The 27,999-nt window shown below is 62.6% G+C and overlaps 1 protein-coding gene across 5 annotated transcripts; it reads right to left on the minus strand.

The window, feature by feature from the left end:
- Window positions 1–152: 152 nt before the first annotated feature.
- On the minus strand, window positions 153–27,636 carry RASGRF1 (Ras protein specific guanine nucleotide releasing factor 1). 5 transcript variants are annotated; one of them, XM_064722470.1, is made up of 28 exons: window positions 27,172–27,636; window positions 19,523–19,629; window positions 18,443–18,590; window positions 16,159–16,251; window positions 15,207–15,460; window positions 14,688–14,767; window positions 14,110–14,303; window positions 13,509–13,618; window positions 12,750–12,868; window positions 12,277–12,297; window positions 11,897–12,036; window positions 11,056–11,119; window positions 10,661–10,797; window positions 10,321–10,403; window positions 9,454–9,702; window positions 8,803–9,173; window positions 8,370–8,495; window positions 8,092–8,262; window positions 7,726–7,832; window positions 7,032–7,144; window positions 6,454–6,514; window positions 4,817–4,920; window positions 4,372–4,456; window positions 3,515–3,712; window positions 2,717–2,796; window positions 1,949–2,066; window positions 1,628–1,696; window positions 153–1,210 (listed from the first exon to the last, which is right to left on the minus strand). In XM_064722470.1, exons 1-28 carry the CDS (start codon window positions 27,445–27,447, stop codon window positions 1,118–1,120), a joined length of 3,771 nt encoding a protein of 1,256 aa, XP_064578540.1. In that variant the 5' UTR covers window positions 27,448–27,636; the 3' UTR covers window positions 153–1,117. The 5 variants fall into 5 exon arrangements, with proteins under 5 accessions (XP_064578540.1, XP_064578539.1, XP_064578538.1 ...); XM_064722469.1 differs by having other exon boundaries at window positions 7,726–7,838; window positions 27,172–27,635; XM_064722468.1 differs by having other exon boundaries at window positions 7,726–7,838; window positions 9,454–9,663; window positions 11,897–11,989; window positions 12,230–12,297; window positions 27,172–27,635.
- Window positions 27,637–27,999: the final 363 nt, after the last annotated feature.

Here is a 27,999-nt window from a genome sequence, read left to right on the forward strand (position 1 = left end):
GGGGGCGGGACAAGAGGCGGGACATTGGGTGGGCGTGGTATGGGCGGGGTACGGCACTGGGCGGGGCACTGGGCGGGGCATCGGCTCTGGGCGTGGCCTGCGGCCCGGCGGGTCCGGCGTTATCCCGCCCGCAAAACTATCACAAACCCCGGTTCACCCTGAGATAGAATAGATTTATTAGCAAGAGGTAATCAGGAAACATATATTTTTACAAAAAAAATGGAAATATCTTTTTTTTTTCCCAAACAAGCTGTAAGTTGAAATAGTTTTAGGGCTTGAAAGAGAATTCCCATACCACGAGGTATTGCTTACAGCAAGTGTTGTGTGAGTGGAGCATGCCTGCCACTGCCGGGGAACCGTGTCAGGGACTGTACAATGTAAAAAACCCAGGTACTATTCACAGAATAAGCACTACATTACTATATCCTGCTAGCGGGTGGTTAGCCAGGATTACAGTAGATGTAATAAAAACACTCGTCATCTCTAACTCTACGTCATGGTACTCAGAGTGGGCACAAGGGCACGGATCTACAGCATATCAACAGGAGCCGGATGCAGCGAGGAGAGGAAAGGCGAGGGGATGCTTCCATCTTCCCAGCTTCGGGGGCACCAGGGCAGCAGCCAGGGCCCCCCGTGCCCGGCCAGCACCAGGGCGGCACACACACAGAGGGCAGCTCACACCGAGGGACAACCTTTAATGCGCTCCCTTCTGCCACCTTACAGAGTTGGGATGTCACCGCCAGCACTGCCCGAGGGAGAGCTGCTCTGTGCTGCCCCAGAGCCCCGCGGGGACACGGAGCTCACCTGCCCCAGGGGGACTCACCTGCCCCACAGGTCTCACCTGCCCCACAGGGACTCACCTGCCCCGCGGGAACTCGCCTGCCCGACCACCAGCCCCCCAAGAGGAACAAATGACAAAAGTAACATCATGGAAAAGAGCCCGGGACTCCAGCGAAGTGTCGGCGCGTTAAACCGTGACGGGGCGGGGAATCCTACACGAGCGCGGCGGGGCCGGGGCCGGGCCGGGGCGGGGGAAGCACGGACGGGGGTCGCTCCAGGGCGCCCGTGGAGCGGGGCTATGTACAGGGGTACAGCGAGAGTCCGGCGGCCGCGCCGCTCACGAAGGCAGCTTGGGCTCTATCCGCAGAGAAGCTTCGTACAGGGACTCCTCGTCCATCACACCCGACTGGTCCAGCAGGTACTGCGTCACCTGGGGACGGAGCGGGCCGTGAGGGCACAGCCCGACAGCGGGGGCACCCAAACTCTGCCGCAGGGCAGGGTGAGAGCTGCCAGCCCGTCGCATGGTGGGGCAGATGCCAGCCGGTGCTGGCCGTGGGGCGGCGGGGCACACTCTGCTCCCGGGGAGGGTGTGCTGCCCTTACACCGCTGCTCCTCAGCGTGTCCGGGCGCCCCCCTGAGCACTCCGGGGCTGTCCATCGGTGCTGCCCTCTGCTGCGGCTGCCTGGGGCCCACGGGGGAGCCTGCTGAGCCCCCACAGCCTCCCTCCATCCCCTGACCCCTCCAACAGACTCCAGCAGGGAGCTGCCAGGTTAGAAGGCTTAGATGCTGTGATGGAAGAGGGACATGAGGGGCAGAGCCTGCCCGAGGCTCTGGGACAGGGCTGTACCTTGGGCTGGTGCTCGATCTTGTAGGAGGTTTGCTGGAACTGGCGGATCTCCCTTATGATGTGTGAGATCTGTGCAGGGGTAAAACACAGGAGGTGCTCATGGCTCAGCCATCACCCAGAGAACCCGTCCCAGTGCCCAGGAGGGCAGGGGCACCCAGCACAGCACAATGCAGAGGCCTTTTGTCCCTTCCAGACACTGGGAACAGCCCCAGGTGTGTGCAGGGGACACATGTGGCCTGCTGGTGCTGTGCAGGTGGAGGCTGAGGGGACGCAGACCTGGCCACAGCCACATCGCCCCAGCCCAGCCCCTGGAGCACTCACCATCCTCATTTTGGAGAAGTTCACCAGGCCATCCTCGGTGTAGTTGGGGGTGCCCTCCTCGATGAAGGCCAGGTCCGTCAGGTACATGCCCAGGTAGGGGACACACGGGGGGTCACAACTTCAGGAGTGAACCAGAAAGGAGTGAGGAGCAAAACTCCCTCACTTTGGAGCTTGGGGCAGGGCAGAGGAGAGGGGAACAGCTCTGCAGCCAGCAGAGGTGGAAGGATTCTCTCTGATATAGGAGGGCTCTCCCAGGGAAGGCTCCTGGTGTCCTGGGCCTCATCCCACCAGCACAGCAGGACAGGCAGGACCTGTGGCTGTGCCCCTCACAAAGCCATAGGATACAGGAGATGAGCTGGGGCAGCTTAGACAGCACAGAGGGTCAGGAAGACCTTTAGAAGCTTCCATGGGCAACCTGGTCTAGGGGAAGGGGGCCCTGCCCACAGAGAGGAATGGAACAGGATGAGCTTTAAGGTCCCTTCAAACCTAAACCGTTCTGAGATTTGATGATTCTGTGACAGTGATGGGAAAAATTGTTCTCTGGTGCCTGGCAGTGATTTTCCCCTTTGCAGTCCCTTTTATTCCCATTTTTCCCCACGCTGCCCAAAGGAGCAGCTCAGTCCTGGGGATGACTGCCAGGCACTGTGCTGGCTCCACAGGGCAGCCTTCAGTGCAGGCTCTGAGCACCCCTGGGAGCAGAACTCAGCTCCCCCCCCCTGCAGGCCCCAGAGCAGCCCTGGGGCAGGAGGAGAAGCACCACTCACTCACTTTTTCAGTGCCTCCCTCAGGTTCTTGAACCTGCCCTCCGACGACACCAGCTTCTGGAGCTTATCAATCAGAGCCTTGGTCTGCAAGAAAACAGAGTGCTGCTGGCTGGGCCCCTGGGAGAGCCCCCACTCCCTGTGGCTGGGGGGCAGCCTGCAGAGCCACGGGGGCACTTCCAGCAGCTGTTCGTGTGCCCTGGCTGTCACACCTGGCTGCAGGTGAGCAGGCCTCGCTGCCTCCACTGCTCCCACCTCTGCCCTCACCTGTTTTCATTCACAGGTTTCTCATTTTATAGCAAAAATGACTGCTGCTGGCTGGTGGGAGCCCACAGTGGTGCCAGCTCAGAGAGGTTTAACTGCACCTCTGCCTTGCAGGTGGGGACAGTGTTTTCTCACAGGTAATTAGTGACAAGACAAGGGAGAGGAGTTGTGTCAGGAGAAGTTTAGATTTAATACTAGGAAAATTTCTTGATGGCTGTCCAGCCCTGGCACAGCTGCCCAGGGCAGTGGTGGAGTCAGTGGAGGGATTTAACAGCTACGTGGATGTGGCACTTGGGGACAGGGGTTAGTGGTGGCCTTGGCAGTGCTGAAGGAACAGCTGGATTTGCACAGTCTCAGAGAGCTTTTCTAAGCCAAACAATCCTGTGTTTCCATGAATAACCAGACTGCAGGGCAGGCTCTGCCTGTCCACCCACCACCTCCCTCCTGAGAACAACCTGAAACCCTTCTCCCCATTTCCTAACTCCTGACCCTGCCCCAACGCCCTGCAGCAAGCCCAGCTCCCCGGAGGGGCCGGCCCTACCTGCTTGGAGACCTTGAGCCACGTTTTCTTGAGGCGGAAGATGGCACTGCGGTTGAGGGAGGAGGTGATCTCCAGCACGGCGTTGTAGTTGTGCAGGCAGCGGCAGATGTCGGCCACCGCCACCCACTTCTCGATGGCGCTGGCGCGCGCCGCGATGTCCTCGTTGCGGATGATCTCCGAGGCGATCAGGTTGCTGACCTTGGGGAGACACAGCCCCAGCCTGGCCTTCAGCGTGGCTCTGGGCACCCCATCCCAGCCCTCAGCGTGGCTCTGGGCACCCCAGCCCGACCTTCAACATGGCTCTGGGCACCCCAGCCCGGCCCTCAGCGTGGCTCTGGGCACCCCAGCCCGACCTTCAACATGGCTCTGGGCACCCAGCCTGCCCTCAGCATGGATTTGGCACCTATCCAGCCCTCAGCGTGGCTCTGGGCACCCACCCAGCCTTCACATGGCTTGGGCACCCATCCAGCCTCAGCTGGCTCTGGCACCCAGCCAGCCCTCAGCTGCTCTGGGCACCCAGGCCCGACTTCACATGGCTTGGCCCCAGCTGGCCTCAGCGTGGCTCTGGGCACCCCAGCCCGGCCCTCAGCGTGGCTCTGGGCAACCCAGCCTCACAGCAGGGTGAGATCTCCCCGTGCTGCTGCAGCCCCACCAGCAGCAGCTGCCCCAGGCCCGTGGGACAGGCAGGGCCTGTGGGGCAGGGACAGCCCATGGGGCATGTAGGGCCTGTGGCGCAGGCAGGGCCCGTGGGACAGGCAGGGCCATGGGGCAGGTGACCCTCCCTCAGCCCAGCCCTGGGGAGGGGGCTGAGCTGCCTCCCCCGTGCCCACCCCCCTGTGCCCTGCAGCTGCACCTACATCATTGAAGTGCTTTGTGTTCTTCATGATGTATGGAGTCCTCTCGTTCTTCTCCAGCTTCATCCAGCCTTGCCCAAAGAATTCCCTGCAAATCACAGTGCTCAGGTCAACTTTTATTCATCAGTTTTGTGGGATGTCCAAGCCCTGCAAGCTCCACTGCCTCTGCACAGGATGGAGATCCCGGGGTCTGCCCCACACTGCTGGAAAGGGACCATGGATGTGGCTGGAGGTGTGCTGGTTGTGGGAGGGTGGCCCTGAGCCGATTACCTTGGGACATCCCACAAAAGCAGAGAAGCCACAGGGCTCCAAATCTGCCCTTGAGCCCAGGCTGGGCTACTGGCAAAGCCCAGGAAGGCTCTGCACTGTCTGGGGTCAGCCCAGCCAGGCTGCCCATGGGGCCCTGGGTGACCAGAGCCGCCTTTCCTGACCCACGGGGATCACTCACTCATATGGGATCTTCTTGAAGACCAGGTGGTCCAGCAGCGTCAGCTGTTCTGCGATCTCCAGGGCTGAATGGTTCTCAAAGGGCTCTGCTTTGACCCCCTCGGCCTGTGGGACAGAGAACAGTGGGGCTCAGCAGGCAGGAGCTCAGAGAGAATCCCACATGCCATGGACACAGGCCCAGAGCCAAGCCAGGCTGCCAGGCCAAAGGCCTTCCCCAGCAGAGCTGGGCTGTGCAGTGCTCCAGAGACACCCCAGCCCACACTGTGCTCCTGCCAGCCTCGAGAACCCCGGGGATTTAATCATGCAGCCTTTGGCTGTTTAATTAGCAAAGCACCCAGGGATCCCAGCTGGAGCACCGCTGCCCCTGCCCAGGAGGGGCAAGGCGGGCCTGCCAAGGGATTTCCAGGAAAGCAGGGGAGCACGGATGGACCCTGTCCCACTGCCTGGCTCTGGCCAAGCAGCACAGCAGGCCTCAGGGTGCCCCCACATGGAGCCAAGGCCTGAGGTCCCGACTGCACAGAGCCACTGGTGACTGTCCTAAACCATCACAGAGACATGGTCACTGAGACCAGTCCTTGGGCACAGCTCAGGATCACCCCACACCCCCCACAACAGCCCCACAAACAGGGCTTGGACGGGGCTGGTGCCACTCCTGCAACACCACCAGGGGCTGGTGCCACTCCCTGCAACAGCTCCACCCTGCTGCCTTCAGGGAGAAGATCAGCCACCAAACACAACAAACCGCACTGGCATCCCGCCCAAATAAACCCCAAACTGCCCTGGTGACACAGGAGAACCCCCCAGGATCAACACACACACACAAGAGCACAGCACAGGGCAAGAGCCCCTTGCACAATCCCTTGGGACAGGGCTTGGGAAAGCTCCAGCAAACAACGCAGCCCCCTGCTCATGGTGTGCACCCCAAAGCCCAGGGCACCCTCACATCCCAGCACCCTTGGACTGCAGGTGCTGCTGCCCAGCCTGAGGGGCAGAGCAAAGCCCTCAGGGCTCTTCTGTCCTCTCCTCTTCAGAGGAAGTTTCCAGAACATGCAGTTATGGGAACAGCCCAAACAAAGCCCAGGAGGGAGTGCCCCCTCCAGAAGGCACCAGCAGAGCCAGGGGACGGAGTCGTGGGTGTTTCAGGTGCTCCAGGCCCGTTTCAAGTGGCTCTTGTGTTCTTCTGGGAACAGGTTTGGTTGGGTTTTTTCAGTGCAGAAGGGCAGCAAGTGCTCTGCAGCTGCCCTGGGGGCTCTAAATCCATGCACATTCCCAGGGCTCCCTTTCCAGTGATGCTGGCTGAGCCAGAGCCCCTCGTTTGGAACTGGAACGGCTTTGGGGACATGATGGGAGCCCCTGGGGCACAGGCAGCAGCAGGCAGGTGTCTCTGTGCCCTCTGCAGCCATTCTGCTGACTGCAGGGGAATAATGTGCCTGTGGGCTGGCTGGTGCTGCCTCTGCCCTAACAGATCCAGCTGTGCTCACAGCTGGCCCCTCCCAGAAAGCCTTTCCTGCTGTGCAGCTGCACCCCTGGCACTGCCCCGGGGGCTGGCTCTGCCTGAGTGAGCACCAGGACCTTTGGCTGCTCCCCTTCCACCCCCCCAAGGCACCAGGGGCAGGCAGGCAGGGAAGGTGTATTTACCATCTGCACCACCTCCTCCAGGGTTATCTGGTTGTCTCCTGGATCCTCCTGTGTCAAGGTCCTGTGGCACAGAAAGAGAGGATTACTGCAGCTGGGAGAGCACCAGACCCACACAGCTCCAGCAGGACAGCACAGCCCCGAGGAACAGCACGGCTGCAACGCTCAGCCTGTGTGTCAGGAGACCCCCTCAGTGCCATTCCTCATTTTACAGAGAAAAGCACTCCTTAGCCGTGGCCAGTGTCCCCACAAGTGTCAGCCCTGCTGCAAGACAAGAGTCCTGCCCTCAGTGAGGGGTGGGCACACGCTGAGTGCCAGCACAGCCTGGGAGCCACGGTGCCACACCAGCACCCGGCAGCAGCAGGGCCAGCACCCTGTGGGCTCAGCACTGAACCTCAGCAGGGCACCAAGGGGCTCACACCCACCCTGCCCTGAGGCTGAGAGCAGCCAGCCTCCTCCTCATCTTCCTCCCTGGCTGCTCCCAGCCCCTGCTGAGCCTGCTGTGCTCCCGGGTGAGAGCAGGAGCAGCCAGCAGCTGGCAGTGCCAGGACAGGCCTGGCACAAAACCTGCAGCCCCTCACCTGATGATGTTGGCAGCTGCCTTCCTCTCCTGCGTCAGGAGCTCGGGGTCGTGGATCACCTCCTCCAGGAAGCCAATCACCCGGAACTTCAGCTCCTCGTTGGTCTCAAAGTCCTGCCAAGGCCAGCACAGCCTGGGATTAATTACTGTGCTGGAGTGACCCTGATCCAGCAGAGCTGCTTCCTTCCCGGCTGGGCAAGGGGCTGTATCTTCCAGCACAGTCCCAGCACGGGAGGGCAGCAGGCTCGCTCAGTCCCATTGCATCAGCATCCCCAGCCTGGGAGAGCTGTGTATTCCCAGTGAGAACCAGCACAGCACTGCTGCCACTGCCCCGCCACCAGTGCAGGAGGGACAGCACAGCAGGGACGGCTCCCAGTGCCCTGACCCCATCCTGGGCATCCCACAGGCACCAAACCCAGAGACTCTCCCTGCTCTGCACCAGCCAGGGGTGCCCTGACCCCATCCTGGGCATCCCAACAGGCACCAAACCCAGAGACTGCCCCTGCTCTGCACCAGCCAGGGGTGCTGGCAGGCCCAGCTCCCCTCCTCTGCACCCCAGCTGTGCAAACACTGATGTGACCCTGTTCCCTGCCCCTCACCATCTGCACTGCTCCGTCAGGCCCTCAGTGCCAGACTGCCCTCTCAGCAGTGCTGGCTGAGCTGCCCAGCACGCGGGGGAAGGCGGCGCTGCCCACCTGGGAGTGCTTGGACACCCAGTGCCGCAGCACGTTCAGCACGCGGTTGGTGGCGGCTCTGCGGATCACAAACTCCTTGTCCCCGTTCCGCTGGTCCGTCGGGAACCCTGAAACTGCCAGGAGCCCTCAGCACGGCACAGCTCCTCGGGAAGGGCTCGCAGCCCCTCTGGGGCTGCCAGAGGAGCACCCCCTCCCTGTGTCAGCAGGCAGGGGGACACCCGGGGACCTGCACAGCCCTTGGGCAGTGCCATGCCCAGAGCCCAGGGCACAGCTGGAGCAGGCTCTGGGGGCTCTGGGCTCCCCCAGCCCACAGTGTGCCTGCAGGGAAACCCCCCTGGTGGCAGTGGGTGCCCCTGGGGCAGGTACCTGCGCTGGCCAGGGACATCCTGCGGTACTTCTCCTTGGTGGGGGTGCCCTCGTTGGCCCCCGCCGTGGCGATGGCGAAGGCGGAGGTGGCAGACAGGGCGCTGCGGGTGCTGTCCAGGTCCCGGCAGGACGTCATCACCATGCCATTGTTGTAGGAAAACAGCGAGAAATCTGCGGGAGAGGAAATCCAACACCCCTGTGGGCACTGCTGCTGCCAGACAGGGCCCCACACGTGCCAGCCCCCCGAGACGCGGGCACCCCCAGACCTCACTCGTTACCTGATGAATTTTTGCACTTGACGGACTTGGGAGTCGTTGGAGATTTTGTTGGGGAAGCTTCAGCTTCTGCTTCATCGCTGTGGTTGGGATCTGTGTCCGACTCTTCCCTGACAGACACCTCTGAGCCTGGGAGGACAGGGAACCCCTTTACACCCGCTGCACACAAACACAGCCACCTTTTAGTTCTTCCCCATTTTCCTCAAGTCTGCCCCATTCCAGCTGGGGACAAAGCTACCATGTGTGGGAAAGGTACAGATGTCTGCCGTTTCTGTGGGATACTTTGGAACAGGTTTTTTCCTTGAGGTGGAGGGATTTGGGTGGATTTTTTTTGCTTTGTTTTTAAAAATTACTGAGTTTTCAGGAGGCAGGATCTCTCTGTGCGTGCACCTAAACCAGCCCCTGAGTGCCAGAGCCCAAACCCACAGGGACTCACTCTGCTTGCCCGGCAGGGACTCCTCTTGCTTCTCCGCGGCCGCTTCTCCCTCGTCGGGGATCTTGTTTGGATAGGCACTGGACACGTAGAGCTTGTTGATGTCCAGCGTGGTCTTGCTGAAGGGGGCCATGGAGGAGTAGACGCCGGCGTAGCCGTTGGAGGAGCAGCTGAGCGCGGCCAGGTCGAGCGCCTTGCCGCCGGTGATGATGGGGATGTTGAGGGACAGCTTCCTGCGCCGGCTGGGCGACGACGACTTGCTCAGCGACAGCGGCGGCGGCGACGAGAACTTGCGGTTGGCCCGGGGCGACTTGGGGGGCTCCCCGTAGAGCAGCTTGTTGTTCTGGCTGTTTGCAAACAGCAGCTCCAGCGACCTGGCAGGGACAGGGACAGGCTGAGCTGGCACCCGCCCTGCCCACGAGGTGCTGGGGATCCCCTGTGGCGCTGGGACCCCAGGGTGTCCCTCCAGGCACAGCAGCAGAGCCAACGTGAGCCCCATCACCCTGTGGGCAGCTCCTGGCCTTCCCAGGAGCGGGGACACCCGCACAGCTTGGATTCATCTCCATCCCCTGTTTGGGGTTATCACAGCTCACGGGGAGCCGTGACAGTCCCAGGGTGGCAGCAGGGACAGCGCAGGTCCCTCTGCAGCCTCACCGTGCAGGGATGGCACTGATGGGCTTCTTGTAGATGGTGATGAGCTTGTCGAGCACGACGAGGGCGGTGGTGAAGACGCGGTAGGAGTGCAGGAAGGTGTTGAGGAAGTCGATGCTCAGGAAGCGCAGGTCCGTCAGCCTCTCCAGCAGCCGCTCCACGCTGGCATAGCGGATCTGCAGGACCTTGCAGGAATTCATCGTTTTACTGAACCTAATGTCAACATCATCACAATACAAGCTGGCATCAGACCTGCAGAGAAACGAGATTTCTGTGGCTCCAGCCTGGAACGAAACCAAGAGACCATGGGAAGCAGTGCAGGAGGGAGCCCTGTTCCTATGGGTGTCCCCAAGGGAAACACGGGTGGGGATGCTCCCAGGGGAAAACCCAGGAACCCACACCCTGGAATGGGCTCCTGGAATGGTGGAGTGCTCAGCAGGCAGAGGGATGTGGACAGGCCATCCCCAGGTGCACACAAGCCAAGCCCCCTCCCCTGTCTGGCAGCAGGGAATGGGGCAGGAACACCCCGTGCTGCCCCGTCCCCCCAGCTGGGAACAGCCCCCCTCATCCCACACATGTCCCAGCACAGCCTTTGCACCCCAGGACCTACAGAGAGGACAGCCTCCCTGCCCCTCCCTTCTGGCACTTTTACCCCCTCTTTACTATTGCTATTTTTCCCTGAACCCTCCCCCTTGGCAATCCCACCTCCCCAGCAGGCACAAATCCCTCAGCAGCCAATTAATGCTGCTAATCACCACACTGGGACGGCCCCTGGAGCACACGGTGAGGTCCCAGGGGGTCCCAGTGCTCCCGAGGCTCCTGGCAGCGTTGGGCTGCCCCAGGAGCCGTGTCCTGGCCCTGCACACTCACTTGATCATCTGGGGCACGGTGACCTTGGAGTTCTCCTCGAAGGCGTTCATCATCAGCCCGTTGCAGCGGATGTTGTCCACGCACTGGAGAGACATGGGCAGCAGGTGGAGGAGCTCAGGGCTGGGCTTTCCCCAGAGCAGTGACATCCCTGCTCCCTGCGGGTTCCCACACCCCAGGGGCGCCAGGAAAGCTCCAAGGGTGCAAACCCAGGCTCAGGGTGGGCAGTGGGGCCATGGGCACACACAGCAAACCCAGCTTTACCTGCGTGCCCCAACCCAGCAGGGACCCCGTGGCAGCTCCTCGTGCTGAGAGCTCCACAGCCCTCCCTGCTGGGTCCTACCTGGCTGATGTCACTGGTCCATGCAGCCTTCTCCTGCCTGGATGAGGCCACCAGGATAACGGTGAAAGATGAGGAATCCTTCGGCTCCACCACGATTTTGAAGTCAAGGTGGTCAATGTCTTGTCCTGATGTTTTGGCTTTGGAACAGAAAAAGCCCACACAGTGATTGGGAAAGCCTTTCCCATCCCCTCTCTTCCAGCCAGCTTTCAAGGAAGGTTTATTCAGGTTTTTGTGGGTTTTTGGCTGCCCCAGGAAGGTCAGGTCTAAGTGTGGGTCGGCTTGGTTCACAGTAATTAATTAATCTAATTAAACCTCAATCATGGATTCCTTGACTCTACTGGCACCTGGATGTGACCCCCTCCCCAAGCACACCCAGCCAGCTCCCCAGCACCCACCGTCCTCGTCGGTGCTCTCGGGCTCCTCCACCAGCGTGCAGTCGATGAGGGAGATCACCCCGTTCTGCAGGGACAAAGGGGGCTCAGCCCTGCCAGCCTGGGGCTGGGCATCCCCAGCACAGCCCCACCAGGCCGGGAGTCAGGGTTCGGCAGTGGGACCCCCCCAGGGTTCCTCTGTGCTTGTCCCCCACCCCAGGGCTGGGGACAGGTCCGTGTCCCCAGGGGACAGCCCAGGGGAGGGGACACACACACAGCCCCTGCTTGCACTGGGAAGAAGATCTGTGCCTGCTGGGATCTCTGGGCTTTCCTTGTCAAATTGATCAACTAATTCGTTTATAAATTATTTAATAGGAGCTTTAAATTTAATTTTCCCAAAGTCTGTTGTTGCAATTATCAGCTCTTTGCCACGGACTGTAATTCTTCAAACTGATAATTTAATGCCAGTAACAAGCAATTTCTGTAAGATTCTTGCTCAATTAACTGCCAAACTTTCCCAAATAAACACGGGAACCCAGGGAGCAACCAGAGGAGCTGGGAGTGCTACAGACAGCCCAGGCTGTGATTCCAGCTTCTTCCAGAACAGGCTGTCAACATTTCTCTGCAAGCCAGGGTGAATTCTTTTATCAAGATCGTGTAGTTTCTCATCTCTCCCATGACTCAGCTCCGACAAGGACCACGTGAAGTAAATCCAGGTGGGCGCAGGCTCCCAGCCCAGCATCCCTGGGGCTGTGTCAGGGGAGGCCAAGGTGGTCCCGGACCCCTGTGTCACCAGCTGGGGCTGCAGCTGGGCCACCCTGTGTCCCCCCACGGGCAGGGAGCAGCAGCAGCCGCGGCCGCTCACCTTGGTGAGGTGCAGCTTGCCCCCGGAGCCGCGGGTGCAGATGATGAGGTGCTTGGAGAAGAGGAAGCACTGCCGCTCGCCCTCCTTGCGGAGCGACAGCGAGCCCAGCCGGCCCCGCGTGATCTTCCCTTTCTCCGACAATGGTGATACCGTGGACTAGGAGGGGCGTGCCGGGGACAAGGTGTCCGGGACCCCACATGGGCACTGCCCCTGTGTCCCCCGGGCGGGAGCAGCGCCCGCGGCCGCTCACCTTTGGGGTGAGTTTGCCTTTCCCACAGGGCCCTGGATGATGGAGGTGCAGGGAAGGGTAGCCAGCATGGCACGCCCCATTGCCGACAGCGAGCCCAGCCGGCCCCGCGTGATCTTCCCTTTCTCCGACATGGGCACCTGGATGAGGGAGCCTGCGGGGACACGGTGTCAGCCCCGCATGGCACAGCCCCTGTGTGCCCCCCAGCTGCCCCCAGCCCAGCCCTGTGTGATCTTCCCTTTCTCCGACATGGGCACCTGGATCAGCACAGCCCCAGTGTGCCCCGGAGCCAGGGCTGCCCCCAGACCCAGCCCACCCTGCACCCCCAGCCCACTCCGGGACCAGAGCTCAGCATGGTGATGCTGCCTCCCCACTGGGCACCAGCAACAGCCAAGGTGCACCTCCCGTGCCCTGATGGGGAAAGCGCAAGGACAAAACTGCCCCAAAGTGCCAGAGCTGCCCGAACTGATGTGCCTCTGATCAGTGAAAACGCATTACTGAGTTATGTCTTTAAATTTCCCAGGTCACCAGAGCACACAGGGCAGGGACAGGGCCACGGGGCTCACGTTCACCACAGAGGGGAGGGACGCTGGCACTGACACAGACCTTGTCTGACGAAGGTCTGGCTGGTGTCCAGCAGGATCTCACAGCCCTCGATGATCATCCTCTCTATTGCCAGGTTTTTCCGAATGTTTTCAGTCTCACTCACTTCATCGTGCATTATCCTGAAGGATGGAGAGGAGAAAATCAGAGCTGGGCTGGGATCTGCACAAGTTTTCCCTTTGGACACATGGTGGGGCTGCAGCAGGTAAAACCAAAACGGAAGGAATGTCAAGGCAATTGCAGGAGGATCCACCCAGACAGAGCCAGGAGCTCCAGAGGTGACCTGTACATCTGCCCAGGCTGTGCCACCAGGCTGATAGACACTGAAATGGGAGTGCTTGGAAATCACAAAATTCAGATTCAGGGCAGACAGACCCCCCCTCTCACTAGCCCCCTGTGATATCCCTGCTCCTTGAGGAGTGGGAAAAGGGATGGAAACTCTTTACAGGACTTAAAGTGTGCGGGTGGGTTTGGCACCAACATTCAGAACACTCCAGAACAGTCCACAGGCTGGGAAGGAAGAGGATAGAAAGCAGGGAATTATGGCCAATTCCCAAGTGCTCATGTGGAGATCTTGGAGGCACTTGGTGCCTTCCCATGGGGCAGCCCCACCAGCCCTGAGCAGAGGCCAGAACCAGACACTCGCACCATCCCAGCCTTCCAAAGCCCTCATTCCATCCTCCAGGAGCCCAGGGAAACACTGCCCCTGGCCAGAGGAGCCAGGAGCCATCCACAGCGCAGGGATGGATCAGCAGCTCTCACCTGGACAGCTCCTCCAGCTTGGACTTGGCATAATCCAGGCTGTTCCTCTCCACGTGCTCGTGGGGCGTGTGGGCCAGCAGCTCGTGCAGGGTCAGGATGTACCTGGGGATCTGCAGCACGAGGGACAGAGCTGAGGTCAGCGGGGCACAGGGGACAGCAGGGCCCACCCTGGGCTGCTCCTGCCATGCCTGGGGACACCCCAGCCTGAGTGGTTAAAGCTCCAAAGCTCCTTGTGCCAAAGCTGAATGAAGAGGGGGCACAACGTGGGGCTGTGCCCAGGACCCTGCTGGTCCCTGTCCCAGTCCCAGAGGATGACTGGGGAGCCAGCAGCACCCAGAGTCCCCCACAGAGACGCCCCAAGCAGGCCCTGGACCACCATGTGGGACCACCAGGGTGCAGCCCCAGGGCAGCCTCACCCAGGCTCTGCCTCCACCATACAGTGCCAGCTGTGGGCACGGGGTGTGCACTGCCAGCTGTGGGCATCGGGGTTTGCACTGCCAGCTGTGGGCACGGGGTGTGCACTGCCAGCTGTGGGCATCGGTGTGCGCTGGCCATCCCACCTCCCCAGCCCCCCGGGGCCAGCCCTGGCCGCAGGGCTCACCTGGAACATGGGGTAGGTGAGGAAGGTCTCCAGGGTCCTCTCCTCGCAGTCGGGCTTGGCCTCGTAGTGCTTGAGCAGCTTGTCGAAGTCGCGGTTCTGCTTGCAGTGCGCCAGGATCTGCAGGCTGTACTGGTGGTTCCGCACAAACTCCTGGTAGATGTTCAGCATGGGCAGCAGGATGTCAAACAGGTCGGCTGCAGGCAGAGCAGGGGCGTGGGTGGGTGGGCTGCTGCAGCCCCCCCTGGGAGCCAGAGCAGCCCCGGGCTGTCCTGCTCCTCGTGCCCCCCAGCTCTGCCCTGCTGAGCTCAGGAGGGTCTGATGGGACCCAGCGATGCTCTCCAGCATCAGCCTCCTGTGCACACTCCAGCCCCACCTCCCAGCAGAACCAGGAACGCCAGAATTTGGTCACTCTGCGGTTTGTACTCTGTGGTTGTGTACTCCTGGCTCATGACCAAGCCAGGACATGGTGTGCAGTGCTCTGCTGCTGGTTGGCAAATGCCTGTGAAGCTGCAGAAGGAAAAGGAGCAGCAGCAGCAGGAGGATGAGGAGGAGGATGAGGAGGGGGCAGCAGCACTCACCCAGCACCAGCGTGGGCCAGCTGGAGATCCGCGCCTTCAGGCCTTGGTAGAAAATTTGGTGCAAAAACATGATTGTTTCACTGGAAGAGGAACCAAGAACAGACAGATGTACAGTGAGTAAGAGGTAAATAAGGAGGAATTAGACAAATTCCCCAGCCCAGGGGCAGCAGGGGGCCCTTGTGCTGGCTGGGGGCAGCTGCTCGAGGCAGTGCAGAGGGTGCCTGAGGGCACAGGGGGGAATGGTGGAGCTGCAGACTCCAGCACCAGGGAATGGTGCAGTGACAGACTCCAGCACCAGGGAATGGTGCAGTGACAGACTCCAGCACCAGGGATGGTGGAGCTGCAGACTCCAGCACCAGGGAATGATGCAGTGACAGACTCCAGCACCAGGGAATGGTGGAGCTGCAGACCCCCAGCACCAGGGATGGTGGAGTGCAGACCCCCAGCACCAGGAAGGGCAGCGGGTGTGCAGAGCTGCTGGGACACCACCGAGCTCCCGGAGCCCAGGACAGAGCTCACCTGTTGAGGAAGATGCTGCTGACATCGTCGTGGGTGATGGGCGGCTTCTTGGAGCTGGCGGCCATGCGCAGGGGCCGCAGGAAGTTGTTGACCAGGATGTGGAGCTGCTGCACGTACTCGGCCTCGGCCTCCAGCATGCTGAACACCACCTGGTTCCTCTTGCGCATGCTGTCGGCGTGGGGGGACCTGATGTAGTCCTGGATGATGGTCTTCCACTTCCTGCGGCACAGCCAGCCCCGCAGGAAGCTCTGCACCTGGGGGAGCAGGGCTGGGCTCAGGGACGGGGCTGGGGCCAGGCAGGGACCCTCGGTGAGCACAGTGAGGTCCCTGGCTCTGTACCCAGGTGTGTGTGCTGCTGCCTCTCCCCGGTGCTGCTCTGAGCCCTCCAGGCTGGGGATCCAACAGCTCGTCCAAGCTCCTGGCACAGGCTGCCCACACAGCCATGGCTGCCCCATCCCTGACGTGGTCAGGGGAAGGTTGGATGGGGCTTGCAGCAGCCTGGGACAGTGAAAAGTGTGCCAGCCCACAACAGGGGGTGGAAGGAGATGAGGTTTCAGATCCCTTCCTGGTGTAGCTGGGCACCGGCAGCACGTCCTGCTCTTGCCCAGGGCTCCCTCCCCAGCACAGGGGGTGCCTGGGGCTGTTGCTCCCTGTGGTAATGCTGCCAGGTGATGATGGCTTTTCCTTGGCCACAATAGGAGCTGTGACAGCCATGGGAGCAGAAGCCAGAGGGGCTGGAGGTGCAGGAGCCAGCACTGGCTGGGAAGCCTCGTGCTCCCAGCAATGCTGCGAGTGCCCTGCCAACAGATGGGCTCCCGCCTGGGCAGAACACATTTTCCTCCTGAAACCCTGCTGACAGCAGCACTGGCTCAGACACCTCCTCCAGCCCCCAGGGCCCACGTCTGCCGTGCCTGCTGGGCCCCCAGTGCCAGCCCTCGCCACCACCACCCACCTTCTTGATCTTCTTGATGTCACTGTCGTCGTCGCTGGGCGCGCTGCCCTGGCTGGCCTGGATGCGCTCGTGGTCCTTGAGCAGGGACGCGATCTGCGGGCACAGGGGTGAGTGAGCAGGGGCCCTGCACTGCCCGGGGCTGGGGGCATCCCGGGGTATCCCAGGGGCTGGGGGCATCCCGGGGTATCCCAGGGGCTGAGGGCAACCCGGGCATTCCCGGGTGCCAGGAACAGCGTGAGCCTCTGGGTTAATGACAGACACAGGCACACCTTGTGCTGGGTCTGTCCTAATGGCCATCACACACTCACAGAGCCACCGAGTGCTTCAGGCTGGAAAAGCCCTCTGAGATCATCAAGCCCACCCGATCACAACGCTGCCACTAGCCCACCATTGTCCCCAAGTGCCACATGCACACGGCTTTTAAACCTCTCCAGGGGTGGGGATTCAATTGGTGGATGAAGCAGGTGAGGAAAGGTGGCAGAGCTGTCACCAACTCCTCAGTACCTCTGAACCCTGCCAGGACCAGCACCTGGAAATCCTGATGGGTGCCCAATCCAAGCCCCATCCCTGCCTCCCAAAAAAGCCTTCACAGCAACTCAGCAAACACAGCTTGGGGAGAAAATGGCAGAAAAATCCAATGAGCATTTGGACCCCGAGATGTGCAGGCGGGCAGCAGCCCCCAGGCACTCCCTCCCATGTGGGATCAGAGCCATCAGCTCCCGGGTTTGCTTTCACTGTTTCTCCCTGTGCTTTCTCTCCCTCCTCTGCTCATCGCCTGTCCCGGCCCCCACGGCCAAAACCACTTGGAAAGTGACAGGAAAAGGCAAGAAACAGCACATGTGCCATCCAGAACGTGGGAAATTGGGAAAATGTGATCTGGGTTTGGATTTGGAAGGAAACAACTTGGAAAGAGTGCTTTCCTGGGGGGGAGGGGGAAGATGTCCCATTTTGGAGAGAAAGGAGGAAAAAAGGTGGAGTTTGGACTGGTGGAAAAAGCAGAAATACACCAGAACTGGCGGCCACAGGCTCATGGTCACTCATCCAGCTTCTACACATCTGTTTCACCCCATTTCATTATATGGATCAGATGTTAGAGGAGATTTTAGAGCTTGTTGCACACCCCAACACATGGTCAGGGATTGTTACTGACCTGCACATTTTAACCCAAAAACTGAAAATTTTAGGAAAACCCCACCATTAGGACAGATGAAACCTCCCATCCTCCTCAGATGCCCCTTCTGGGACGATGTTGGGATTCTGAGGGATTTGGGGTCAAGGTCCCAGCCCTGCCAGCCCACTCCTGGCTGCCTCCACCCCACGGCTGGTTCCCAACGCCGTGCCAGGCACGAGGAGAGCCTGGCAGAGCACAGGGTGCCCCACACTCGCTGTGCCCGCTGCCCACCCACTGCGGCAGGGCCAGCACCCACCCCGGGCACAGCCCAGGCAGGGAGAGGGCACAGAGCTGCAGGCAGCGTCAGGCAGCACGGGATGGCCAGGGATGGGGATACCCACTGCCAGGAGCACCCCGACAGCGCCCCGAGCACTCAGGGCTCTCCCCCGCTCCCAGGAGCATCACCCCCGCTGCCGGGCATCTCCTGAGCCTCCTCCTCCAGATGCCTCAGGGACACGCGTGTCCCCGCTGAGTCATCTGTGCACCTCGCTGCCGTCTGCCTTTCCTGGCCTCGTGTCACCCTTCCCACCCCGAGCCCGAGGGAGGGAATCGCTGCGGAGCTCTGGGGCAGGCGGCAGGCAGGGGCTGATCCCGCAGGGAGCACAGGGAGCACCCGGTGCCCTCTGCAGGGAGCACAGCGATATCGGGGAGCACCCGGTGCCCTCTGCCCGCTCGGGTGAGCCCCAGGGCAGCGCGGCCCCAGCTCCGGGACCCCGGCAGCAGAGGGACCTGGAGCTGCTGGGGTGGCTCAGAGGGGACACAGAGAGACAGGACGGTCTGGGGGATCCCTCCCAACCCCTTCTGGCATTCCGGGACACAGTCACTGCTTTCCTCTCCCGCCAGAGGCAATGCCCGGCTCCCCAGCCCGCTCCCAGTGCTCCTGGCTGAGGGACCCCCTCAGTGTTCCAGCAGCTTCCAGGGCTCCGTGCTGGGGGGCACAGCCACAGCCCCTTGCTGCGCCCCTCCTGCCAGGGAAACCCCCGAGGGAGGCAGGGCCAGCCCTGTGTCGCTGAAAGCAGCAGAACCCCCGGCGGTGCCACCCCTGCCCACACAGGGATGGCACCCGTCCCCCACGGTCACCCCGGCGCGCCAGAGCATCCGCGGGCGCTTCACCTCGGCCTTGAGGCGCTCGATCTCGATCTCCCCGTCCTCGATCTGCTGCCGGAGTTGCTTGGCAACAGTCTTCTCGGTCTCCACGATCTGCAGGAGATGGAGGTACTTCTGCATCAGCGCCTCGTGCTCCGTCGCCAGGTTCCTGTAGCTGCAGAGACACGGCCGTGAGCATCCCTGCCCCGGAGCCTGCCCTGCAGCACCGGGATGGGGGCTTTGGGATCCTCCCTGCTCCCCCCTGCTCACAGCCCCCAGGGCAGCTCCTGCGGCTGGGAGTGCTGCTGCTCCCAAAGGGCCCCGTGGGCATGGGCTCCCACAAGGGGCACACAGAAGGGACAGAGCAAACGGTAATGAAAGCACAGGAGTCAGAAAGGACCCCCAAACACCCGTGGCCAAACCTCTGCAAACAGCCATGTTCCAAGAGTTTTGAAGGACATGAGTGGCACAAGCTTCTACCAGGCCCCTGCTCCTGGCAGGGGCTGCAGGGGATGGTGTTTGGTTTGTCCCATTCCCTGCTCCTGGTGGGGGCTGCAGGGGATGGTGTTTGTCCCATTCCCTGCTCCTGGTGGGGGCTGCAGGGGATGGTGTTTGTCCCATTCCCTGCTCCTGGTGGGGGCTGCAGGGGATGGTGTTTGGTTTGTCCCATTCCCTGCTCCTGGCAGGGGCTGCAGGGGATGGTGTTTGTCCCATTCCGTGCTCCCACACCTCATTTCCTTCCCCAGAGGCAGCTGCACTATGCTGGCTCCTCACTGCTCTCCGTGGCAGCTGGGCTGTGCCAGCACTGCCAGGGCACAGACAGGAGCCTGGACAATCCCTGTCCCCACCAGGTTTGCCATCCCTTCCCAGATTCCCTCAGCCTGAGGGTGAGTCCCTCTGGCTGCAGGCTGGGACGGGCAGTGCCAGCGTGCCAGGGGGGCTGGTGCCATGGCACTGGGATGGGAACAGGGGAACACCTGAGCACAGCCCCCGCTCAGCATCAGGGGGACAGAAGTGTCCTGCTCGGCCTGCTGGCAGTGCCCAGCTCACCCTGCTCCCCAGCCACCCTCAGCACGGCTTCCCCTCACCCTCACCCACGGGGCACACCTGGCGTGAGCAATGGCTGCCACCCACTCGTCGCAGTCCTTGGCGTCCTCCGTGCGCAGCTCCAGCGTCTTCTGGTTCTCATGGTTGAAGTTCACCGTGAAGTAGTGCTGTGAGGGGAGCACAGGGGGCACGGTGACAGTGACAAACTGCACAGGGGCATGGTCACACCCTGCACAGGGGCACGGTCACACCCTGCACAGGGGCATGGTCACACCCTGCACAGGGGGCACGGTCACACCCGGCACAGGGGGCACGGTCACACCCTGCACAGGGGGCACGGTCACAGCGACAAACTGCACAGGGGCACGGTCACACCCTGCACAGGGGCACGGTCACACCCCACACAGGGGCACGGTCACACCTGCACAGGGGGCACGGTCACAGCCTGCACAGGGGCACGGTCACACCCTGCACAGGGGCACGGTCACAGGGGCACGGTCACACCCTGCACAGGGGGCACGGTCACACCCCGCACAGGGCTGGCAGAAAGTATTTCTGGACCTGATTTCCTGACCCACCCCAGGCTGTGTCATTGAAAATAAACAGCTTTGATGTTTATTTTATCCCAAAATGCAGCTTTGGGAACACCAGGAGCCCAGCCATGATGTGCCCTCAGCACAGCCAGCCACTGGTGAGGAAAATCAGAGGGGAAATCCTGCTGGGCAAAGACCCAGCTCCAGGAAAGCCTAAATCCACCAAGCCCACCCAAGGCCAGGGCACTGCAGTCTGCTGAACCTGTGGCCACCCACTGCTCACCTGGGGAGCAGGCAGAGGAGCAGGGATGCTGAGCTGCACCCGCATCCCACACCACAGTTAATGCTGCCCTCAGAGGGATTTTCCATCCCCAGCGCTCCCCTGGCTGTGCTCCCTGCTGCAGCCCGGCCCTGGCCAGCGAGCCCCCCGGAGCCCCCCGGAGGGGGCGGCGGGCACAGCCGGGTCCCCGCGTCCCCTCCCCGGCTCGGGGGGAAGGTGGCCGCGGTGCGGGGCTATTTTTAGGCTCCCTTGACATTTCCCGTGTTTGTGCTGATTGTGTGCGGTGCCGCCGCCGGGTTTGTGCCGCTGCTCTGCTTCCCTGCAGTCTCCAAGGAAACAGGTACCACGCTGCAGTGCCGGATGCTGCCCGGAATAACTGGGCTAAACCGAGCCCGCTGGAACGAGCTCATCCTGACATCATCTGCTGGCCTTCACCAGGGACCTGAATTCACGGGTAAAACCTGCCTCAAACCCAGGAGCACAGCCTGGGCAGCCCCCATTGAAAACACCCGTGGGCACCACAATGCCCTTCCCCTCCTGTCCCCAGCAGGCCCAGGGGTGCTGGGCACAAGGACCCCCAGAGAGCACAGCAGGATGATGGGGAGACAGGGCACAGCAGAGCCAGCAGCCCCAGCCCGTGCCCAGGCTCAGGGGCACCCTCAGAGCTCACCCAGCCCCTCCGGGTCCAGCAGAGGAGGAGAGGGGGCCAGGAGCCCACGATGCCCATGGGCACAGCAGGGCCCTCCTCCAGAGACAGCTTCCACCTTTGGGCCGCAGCTGCAGGGCCCTGGGGAATGCAGCTCCTTCACTCCTGCCATGGATCCTCTGAGTGCAGGAACCTTTACTGCTGCTCCTGTGGCCCAGCTTTCACCTTACAGAGCTATGCCCCATGTCAAACACCACCACCCATCACACACCCCAGTGTCAGACACCACCACCCATTGCCCACCCCTTCCCCTGCCAGGTTCAGGTGCCCAGAGCTCCGTGGGTGCCTGCAGGACACCCCTGGGGCTGCAGCAGCTCCCCAGCCTCAGCATCCCACCCCCTTTCCCTCCCTCCCACTCCCAAAGGCTTTTACTGGCAAAGACACAGCTCTGAGGGAAAACTCACCAAAAAACTGAGATCCCCATGGGGAGGGTTCTGTACCCCAGCTCTACACCCACCTGACATCCCTTCCCTTGCAACTGCATCAAGAGGAGCTCATCAGGTTGGCAAGGCTGGAAATGCCCCCCTAAACACCAGGAGGAGTGGGGGAGCCCCTTCTAGTGCCCCTGGTGCCCCAGCAGCTCCCAGTGCCACACTGGGCTGCTCTGTCCCAGGCTGGGAGCCCAGCCCGGCTCCTGCCAGCACACACCCCCTCCATGCGCTGCTCCCGTTTATCCCCACACAATTCCCAGGAAGTGCAGCGTGCTGGGAAGGAGGAAGTTATTTTATATTTGAATAATAAAACTCCCACCACCTTTTATCTCCGCCTAAACGATGATCCCTCTCTGCCATCGCAGTGACACACGGCACCAACAGCCCGGGAGCGCGTCCTGGCACTCGCTGCATCCTGAGCATTGGACCCACGGACGGGGCTGGACCCATGGTCACAACCAGCACAGGACCAGCCACTGTACTGGGAGTGCCAGTGTGAGCCCCCAGCCCCACCAGGGCATCCCCGGGGCAGGGCAGAGCTGCCCACAGCCTCACTTTGCTTCTCCTTGCGCCCGGTTTTTATTCATTTATCACCTCAACAACCCCAGCCCTGAGACCAGACCCCCCCTCATCCCACCCCCTCGCTCTGCTCTCCAGAATGAGCACATTTGGCTCCTGGAGGATCCCTCCTTGTGGAGTTTTCCATCCTCCCGTTTCCATGGTGCCCCCACAGCCCCCGGGCTGTGGCCGTGTGTCCGTCTGGCACCGCCGGACACACAGCCCCTGGAACCACCCCTGGGCATGCCCAGCTACCCAGACCTCACGGATTTCACAGCAATTCACAGCAATTCTGCCCCAAACAATGCCGTGGGAGCGTCCCAGGTCACCAAGGGAAAGATGAGAGCATCCCCAGGGGCACCCACAGCCCCATGACCCCAGCAGGTGACAGTCACCCGGCTCTCCAGGCCACCACAGCCCCGTTCCCAAGGCCCCTGGTGCGCAGAAAGGCTCCAAAATAAACTCAAATTAGCTTTAAAGCTACACATTATTTCCAAAGCAGAAAGTCAGCCTCTCACAGAATTTTTTAGAATTTGCAGAAGGGCATTTTCCAGCCTGAAGAACCCACCAGACCCCTTGGGTGGCTGTGGCTGGGGGTGGGCGCTCTCCCAGCACCCCCACAATGGTCCCTGCAGGGGGGACCACGGGAGAGGCACCCCAGCAACAGCAGAGCAGGGACTGCCCCCCTGTCCTGGCTTTGGGGTGCCATCTCTGGGGCTCTCCCCACAGGGATGCCCCAGCACCCCGGGAGCTGCCCGCCCTGCGGATCCACAGCCGCCTGCTCGTGAAGCTGATGGTTATTCCAGCTGACACAAAGGGCAAGAGGAGGAGAATTTTCCTGCTCTGGATGGATGAGTCTAAAAATCCACAGCCAGCCATGGCAGCTTTTAACATCCCTGACCTACATACCATGTGCTCTGGGAAAACAGGACCTCGGAGTTGGATGCTCCAGCAGCTCATTTCCGTGCTGACAATAAGGAAAAATATCCCAGAGGCTGCAATTTCCCCTCTTTGTTTCACTACGGGCTGTCAGGATATTTGGAAATGGATACTAGAGGTGAGCATCACCCTTGTGGAGCAGGCTCAGAGTCATGCACAGAAATATTTGTAAAATAATTAAAATAAATCAATTTTCCCCCTGATTTTATCCAGTGATGCTGGCAGGCAGGCGTGCAGGCATGGCTGGGACCAACACCGTGAGCATCCCCTCACTCAGAAATCCCCACATGGCACCACTCAATACACTAATTAATTAAAAACCCAGCGTCACCCCCACGCTGAGGAATAGTTCAGGTTTAAGTCCATAAATTATGATTTACAGTCTCCAAATATCAGATTGCCTGGAACGACGTTCAGGTAGAAGAATTCTCACTGGCCCGGATGGCTGATGCTCATGGACCTGCAGCCAGCGCTGGGATCTGGGGATCCAGTGCCTGGAACATCAATCCTGAAGTTGGGAACAGCCTGGCAGCTGCCCTGCTCAGGATGCCCACGGTGCCTTGCCCTGCTCAGGATGCCCACGGTGGCCTTGCCCTGCTCAGGATGCCCACGGTGCCCTGCCCTGCTCAGGATGCCCACGGTGACCTGCCCTGCTCAGGATGCCCACGGTGCCCTGCCCTGCTCAGGATGCCCACGGTGGCCTTGCCCTGCTCAGGATGCCCACGGTGCCCTGCCCTGCTCAGGATGCCCACAGTGACCTGCCCTGCTCAGGATGCCCACGGTGCCCTGCCCAGCCCTGCCCCACTGACAGGTCTGGCCCCCCGAGCACCCTGCAGGGCCCTCCTGGGGGTACCCAGGACCCCCGTGCGGGGCTGGGCACGGCTGGGCCCCACTGCTGCACCCCACAGAGCTGCCCAGGCCCTGGCACTGCAGGAATGGCTCCAGCAGGGCTGGCACTGGGACAGCTGGGACAGCTGGGGCTGCTGCACGGCCTCAGGGCACCCAGATATCCCGGACTGACAGGAACGGGGGCCACAGCACAGGCTGAACTCGGTGCTCCCTGGCCCCGTCCCTGGAAAAGGCTCTGCAGAGGGGAGGGAAATCCCATCCACGGGCAGCGTGAGCTCAGGAGCAGCCCCAGCCGGGGACACAGCCCAGTCCTGGGCCTGACTCAGCTGCACGCTGGCTCTCACTGAGGGCTCCTGCCCAGAACAGCCCAGGGCACTGGGAAATGGCCCTGGACACCAGCCCAGGCTGCCCGGGCACTGTGCAGTGCCCATCCTGGAGCTGCCCAAAGCTGTGTGGGTGCAGGGCTCTGCAGGGAATGCTTGGGCTGAGGGGCTCAGGGGGCTCATCCAGCCCCAGTGGTGCTGGACTGTAAATCCAGCCCCAGGCTGGATCCTGAGAGCAAACCCAGCCGTGATTGCCGCTGCCCAGCTGGCAAAGCAGAGCCCTCACCCCACACTGGGGCGTCTCTGGGCTTGGTGGGATCAGCTCTGCACCCTGCACCTGCTCAGCTCCTCCACCAGGACCTCACCTGGGCCATGCCCTCCCACCTGGGGACCCTCATCCTGCCCAGGGAGGGGACAGTGACCCATGAGAGCACATCCCAACACCTCATGGGCTGGGAGCAGCAGGGCTGGGGCGTGCCACGACCCAGACACCACAGCAGGGAAAGGGGGCTCACTGCCAGCCCGGGTCCCCCAGCACTGCTGGCACTGCTGCCCTGAGCAGCCAAATCACAGCTCCCCATCCCAACCCCCAGACCCTTCCCAGGCCACAGCCTGACCTCACCCAGCAGAAGAATAATGGGAAATTATCTTCCCCATCCAACTGGTTGGAAGGAAAATCCATTTCTGGAAAAACAGAACAAAGTTTCCAGAGGCAGCAAATTCCTCTTTGGTGCTCCAGTTTTCCACATGTCTTTGCTCCCTCATTCTCACATATACCAATGCTAAAATTCACTGTATTGCAGGGAAAAATCCCCCCAAAGCAAATCATGAGTACGTTAAAAGGGAGGGGGTTGAAAGCTGCATCTCTTAAAGTTTCTCCTTTGCAGGGAACAGGGAACCTGTCAGGCTGCACTCCAGCCAGGAAGGAATCCAGAGCTGGAGCTCCTGTGCTGCAAGGAGCAGTGTCCTCAGAGCTGGAATGCACGGATAGATAAATACCCACGGCTAATTGGGAACACGGGCAGTGCTGGAAATTTCCTCAGCACCTTCCCCAGAGGCTGCTGGCCCGGCTGGCTCTCAGGCTTTGCCTGGCGTGGGGGCACAGACCCTGCCCGAGCACGGCCCTGCGGATCTGCACCATCAATGTTCGCCGCTTATCTCATCCCCGGGCCGTTAATTAGCTTGCAGAGCAGCGGGCACCCAGCGCTGGGGCTGGCAGTCCCTCCGGTTTGGCCCTAGGAATTCCACAGCATTCCAGGCCGGGCGCTGAACCGCGGCAAATCCGTGAGAGGCAGGGGATGTGTGTGCCATGGCAGGAGCTCCCTGTGCCAGCAGCCCCTCACTCACAGCGAGCACCAACACTCGGGGTGCGTTTGGAGCTGGAGAGGGGATGTGACAGCCTCCCCATGGGGTTTGAGGGGTGGAAACCCTCCTGCACAAACACCAGGACCCAGAGCCTGGATTCCCAGCTGGATTCCAGCCTGGCAGGAGGGCTGATGGCAGCCTGGCTGCTGAACTTCATGGAGGCTGAGCTAGGAGCACACAGCGTCTGTTCTGAAGGGACAGCAGTGACAGCCACGGCAGTGTGACCCCTGCCACTGCAGACCCCCCTCACTGCCACAGCCCCCGAGGTGCTGCTCCCCTCAGCTGGGCTGAAAGGAGCAGGGAATATTCTGTGCTCCAAGCCAGGCGGGAGGGATGTGCCAGGGAGCAGTGGTGCTGCATGCCTGGCTCTCGGGGCAGGGTTTTCCAGGTGCCAGAACAGCCAGAATCAGGGGCTGGTTTCCTCCCCGGCTGTCCATGCCCCGGAGGTGCCGGGGGTGCCCCGGGCCCATCCTGCAGTCCCCGGCAGCGCTCCCGGCGCTCCCGAGCCCGCCAGGCAGAATTATGCAAGCCCTGCAGAGCCGGACCCGAACGCGCGGTGCCCGCCCGGGATGGGGGTCCGGGACCTCCCGCTGCCCCACGGAGGGGCCCCGGTGCCGCCCGCAGGGCACCCGGCCACGCTGCACACACCGCCAGGGGGTCAGAGGGTGACTCCAGCCGGCTCCCGTCCCCGCTGATGAGACCGGGGGTGGCTCTGGAGGCAATGCAGTGGGATTTGCCCCCGCAGCTGGAATCCAGCCCCTCTCCCCCTGCCTGGCACCATCCCCGCTCTCCCGGCTGCTGCGGCGCACCCCAGCTCCAGCCAAGCACCCCGAAAACACGCCAGGGGCTGCCAGCCTCCCTGCCGGGCTGCTCCGGGATGCCCTGCCCGGCCGGGAAAGGCACAGCTGGTGCGAGAAACCCACCCGGGCCCGCCAGGGGCTGCGGCGCTCACGGCGGGGACCGCAGCAGCCCCGGGGCTGGGGGCACCTGGATGGCCCCCGGCTCTCGCCAGGTGTGTCCGCGCTGATCGCCCGCAGCCATCAGCGGGGCCAAAGGACGCCGGAGCCAGCTCGGGGGGCTCGGGGACCCGCACTCTGCCTTTCCCCGCCAGGGATGGGGATGCAGGCGCAAACCGCACACGTGGCGAGGGGAGCAGGGTGAAATCCGCCTGAAAACAAGGCCCTGAGCTGCCCCCGCCGAGCAGCGCGCACCCACCGCAGGCTGCTCGCACCGCCGGGCCGGGGGCGCTGCCCGCACACCACGGGCACGGAGGGGCACGGAGGGGGCACGGGGGCTGGCAACAGCGGGGCCGCGCGCCGGGGCCGCCCCACGGGAGCTCTGCCGTGCCCCCGCTCCAGACCCCGAACCCCGAACCCGCCGGGCCGGGGGGGACGCGCGGGGGGCGCGGGGCTCTGCAGTGCCCAGCGCGGCCGCTGGGAGGCGCCCCGCAGCCCCGCGCTAATTACCGGCGGTTAATTAGACGGGAGGGGGAGCGGGGGTGCCCCGGGCAGAGCCCGACACCCCCACAGTGAGCCCGCCCGCTGCTCCGGCACTGCAGCCCCGGGGATCATCCCCTTCCCCCGCACGGACCGGCCTCTTCCTCACCTCCCCATCGCGGTCACGCGTGGCGCCGGTCACGGGCGCCGCAAGCTCCGGGGGCGAGGGGCCAGGACTCCCCCCACGGGGCACCCTCCCTCCCCCTCGGCGGGACCCCCGTGTCCCCACCTGCTTCTCCAGGGAGTCCTTGGCCGAGAGGGGCGGCTTGGGGGAGGGAGCGCGGTCGCAGACGCAGCCCTCGAGCAGGTAGAGCCCCGAGGGCCGGGAGCTGGAGTCGGTCTCGAAGTAGAAGAGCATGTTCTGGAGCAGCGCGAACCACTTGGTGTGCCATTTCGTGTTGTCGGCGCTCCGCTTGCTCAGGTATCCGCGCCGGGCCCCGTCCTTCTTCGCCAGCAGCCCCAGGTGGGCGACGTGCCCGTCATTGAGCCGCATCCCCTTCTGCATCCTGCCGGCTCCGCGCTCACATGGCCCCCGCCGCGGGCGGGGCCGCGCCGAGCCACCCCCGCCGCCCCCGCAGAGCCCGCGGGCCCCGCAGCATCAGCGGCCCCCGCTGCCCCCGGGGAGCCGCCGGGCGCTCATCCCGCGGCCCGGCTGCGCCGCCGAGCCCGGTCCCGGTCCGGGTCCCGCACCCGCCGCGCCGAACCGCGCACGGGCGGGGCGAGTGACGGCGGCGGCACCGGGGACCGTCAGCGCCGAGCGGAGCCGCGCCGAGCCGAGCGGAGCCGAGCGGAGCCGCGGCCCTCCTTCGCTGCCGCTCTCCCGAGCCTCCCTCCCTGCCGCCGGCTGCGGGGGTGGTCGCGCCGCGCTGCGCTCGCCGGGGCCGCCCCCGGGCCGCGGGATGCCGGGGCCGCCGCCAGCACCGTCACCGGCAGCTCCGCACCGCCAGGGATCCCCGCACCGAGAGACCCCCGGGCAGAGGGGGAGCCCCGGGCACAGCCAGAGCTGAGGCAGCTCCAAACACGCAGAACCCCGAGAGCAAGGGGGACCCCCGGGCAC

The sequence above is a fragment of the Zonotrichia leucophrys genome, chromosome 10, assembly GCF_028769735.1.
Source record: "Zonotrichia leucophrys gambelii isolate GWCS_2022_RI chromosome 10, RI_Zleu_2.0, whole genome shotgun sequence".
In the NCBI taxonomy this organism is placed as follows: Eukaryota; Metazoa; Chordata; class Aves; order Passeriformes; family Passerellidae; genus Zonotrichia; species Zonotrichia leucophrys.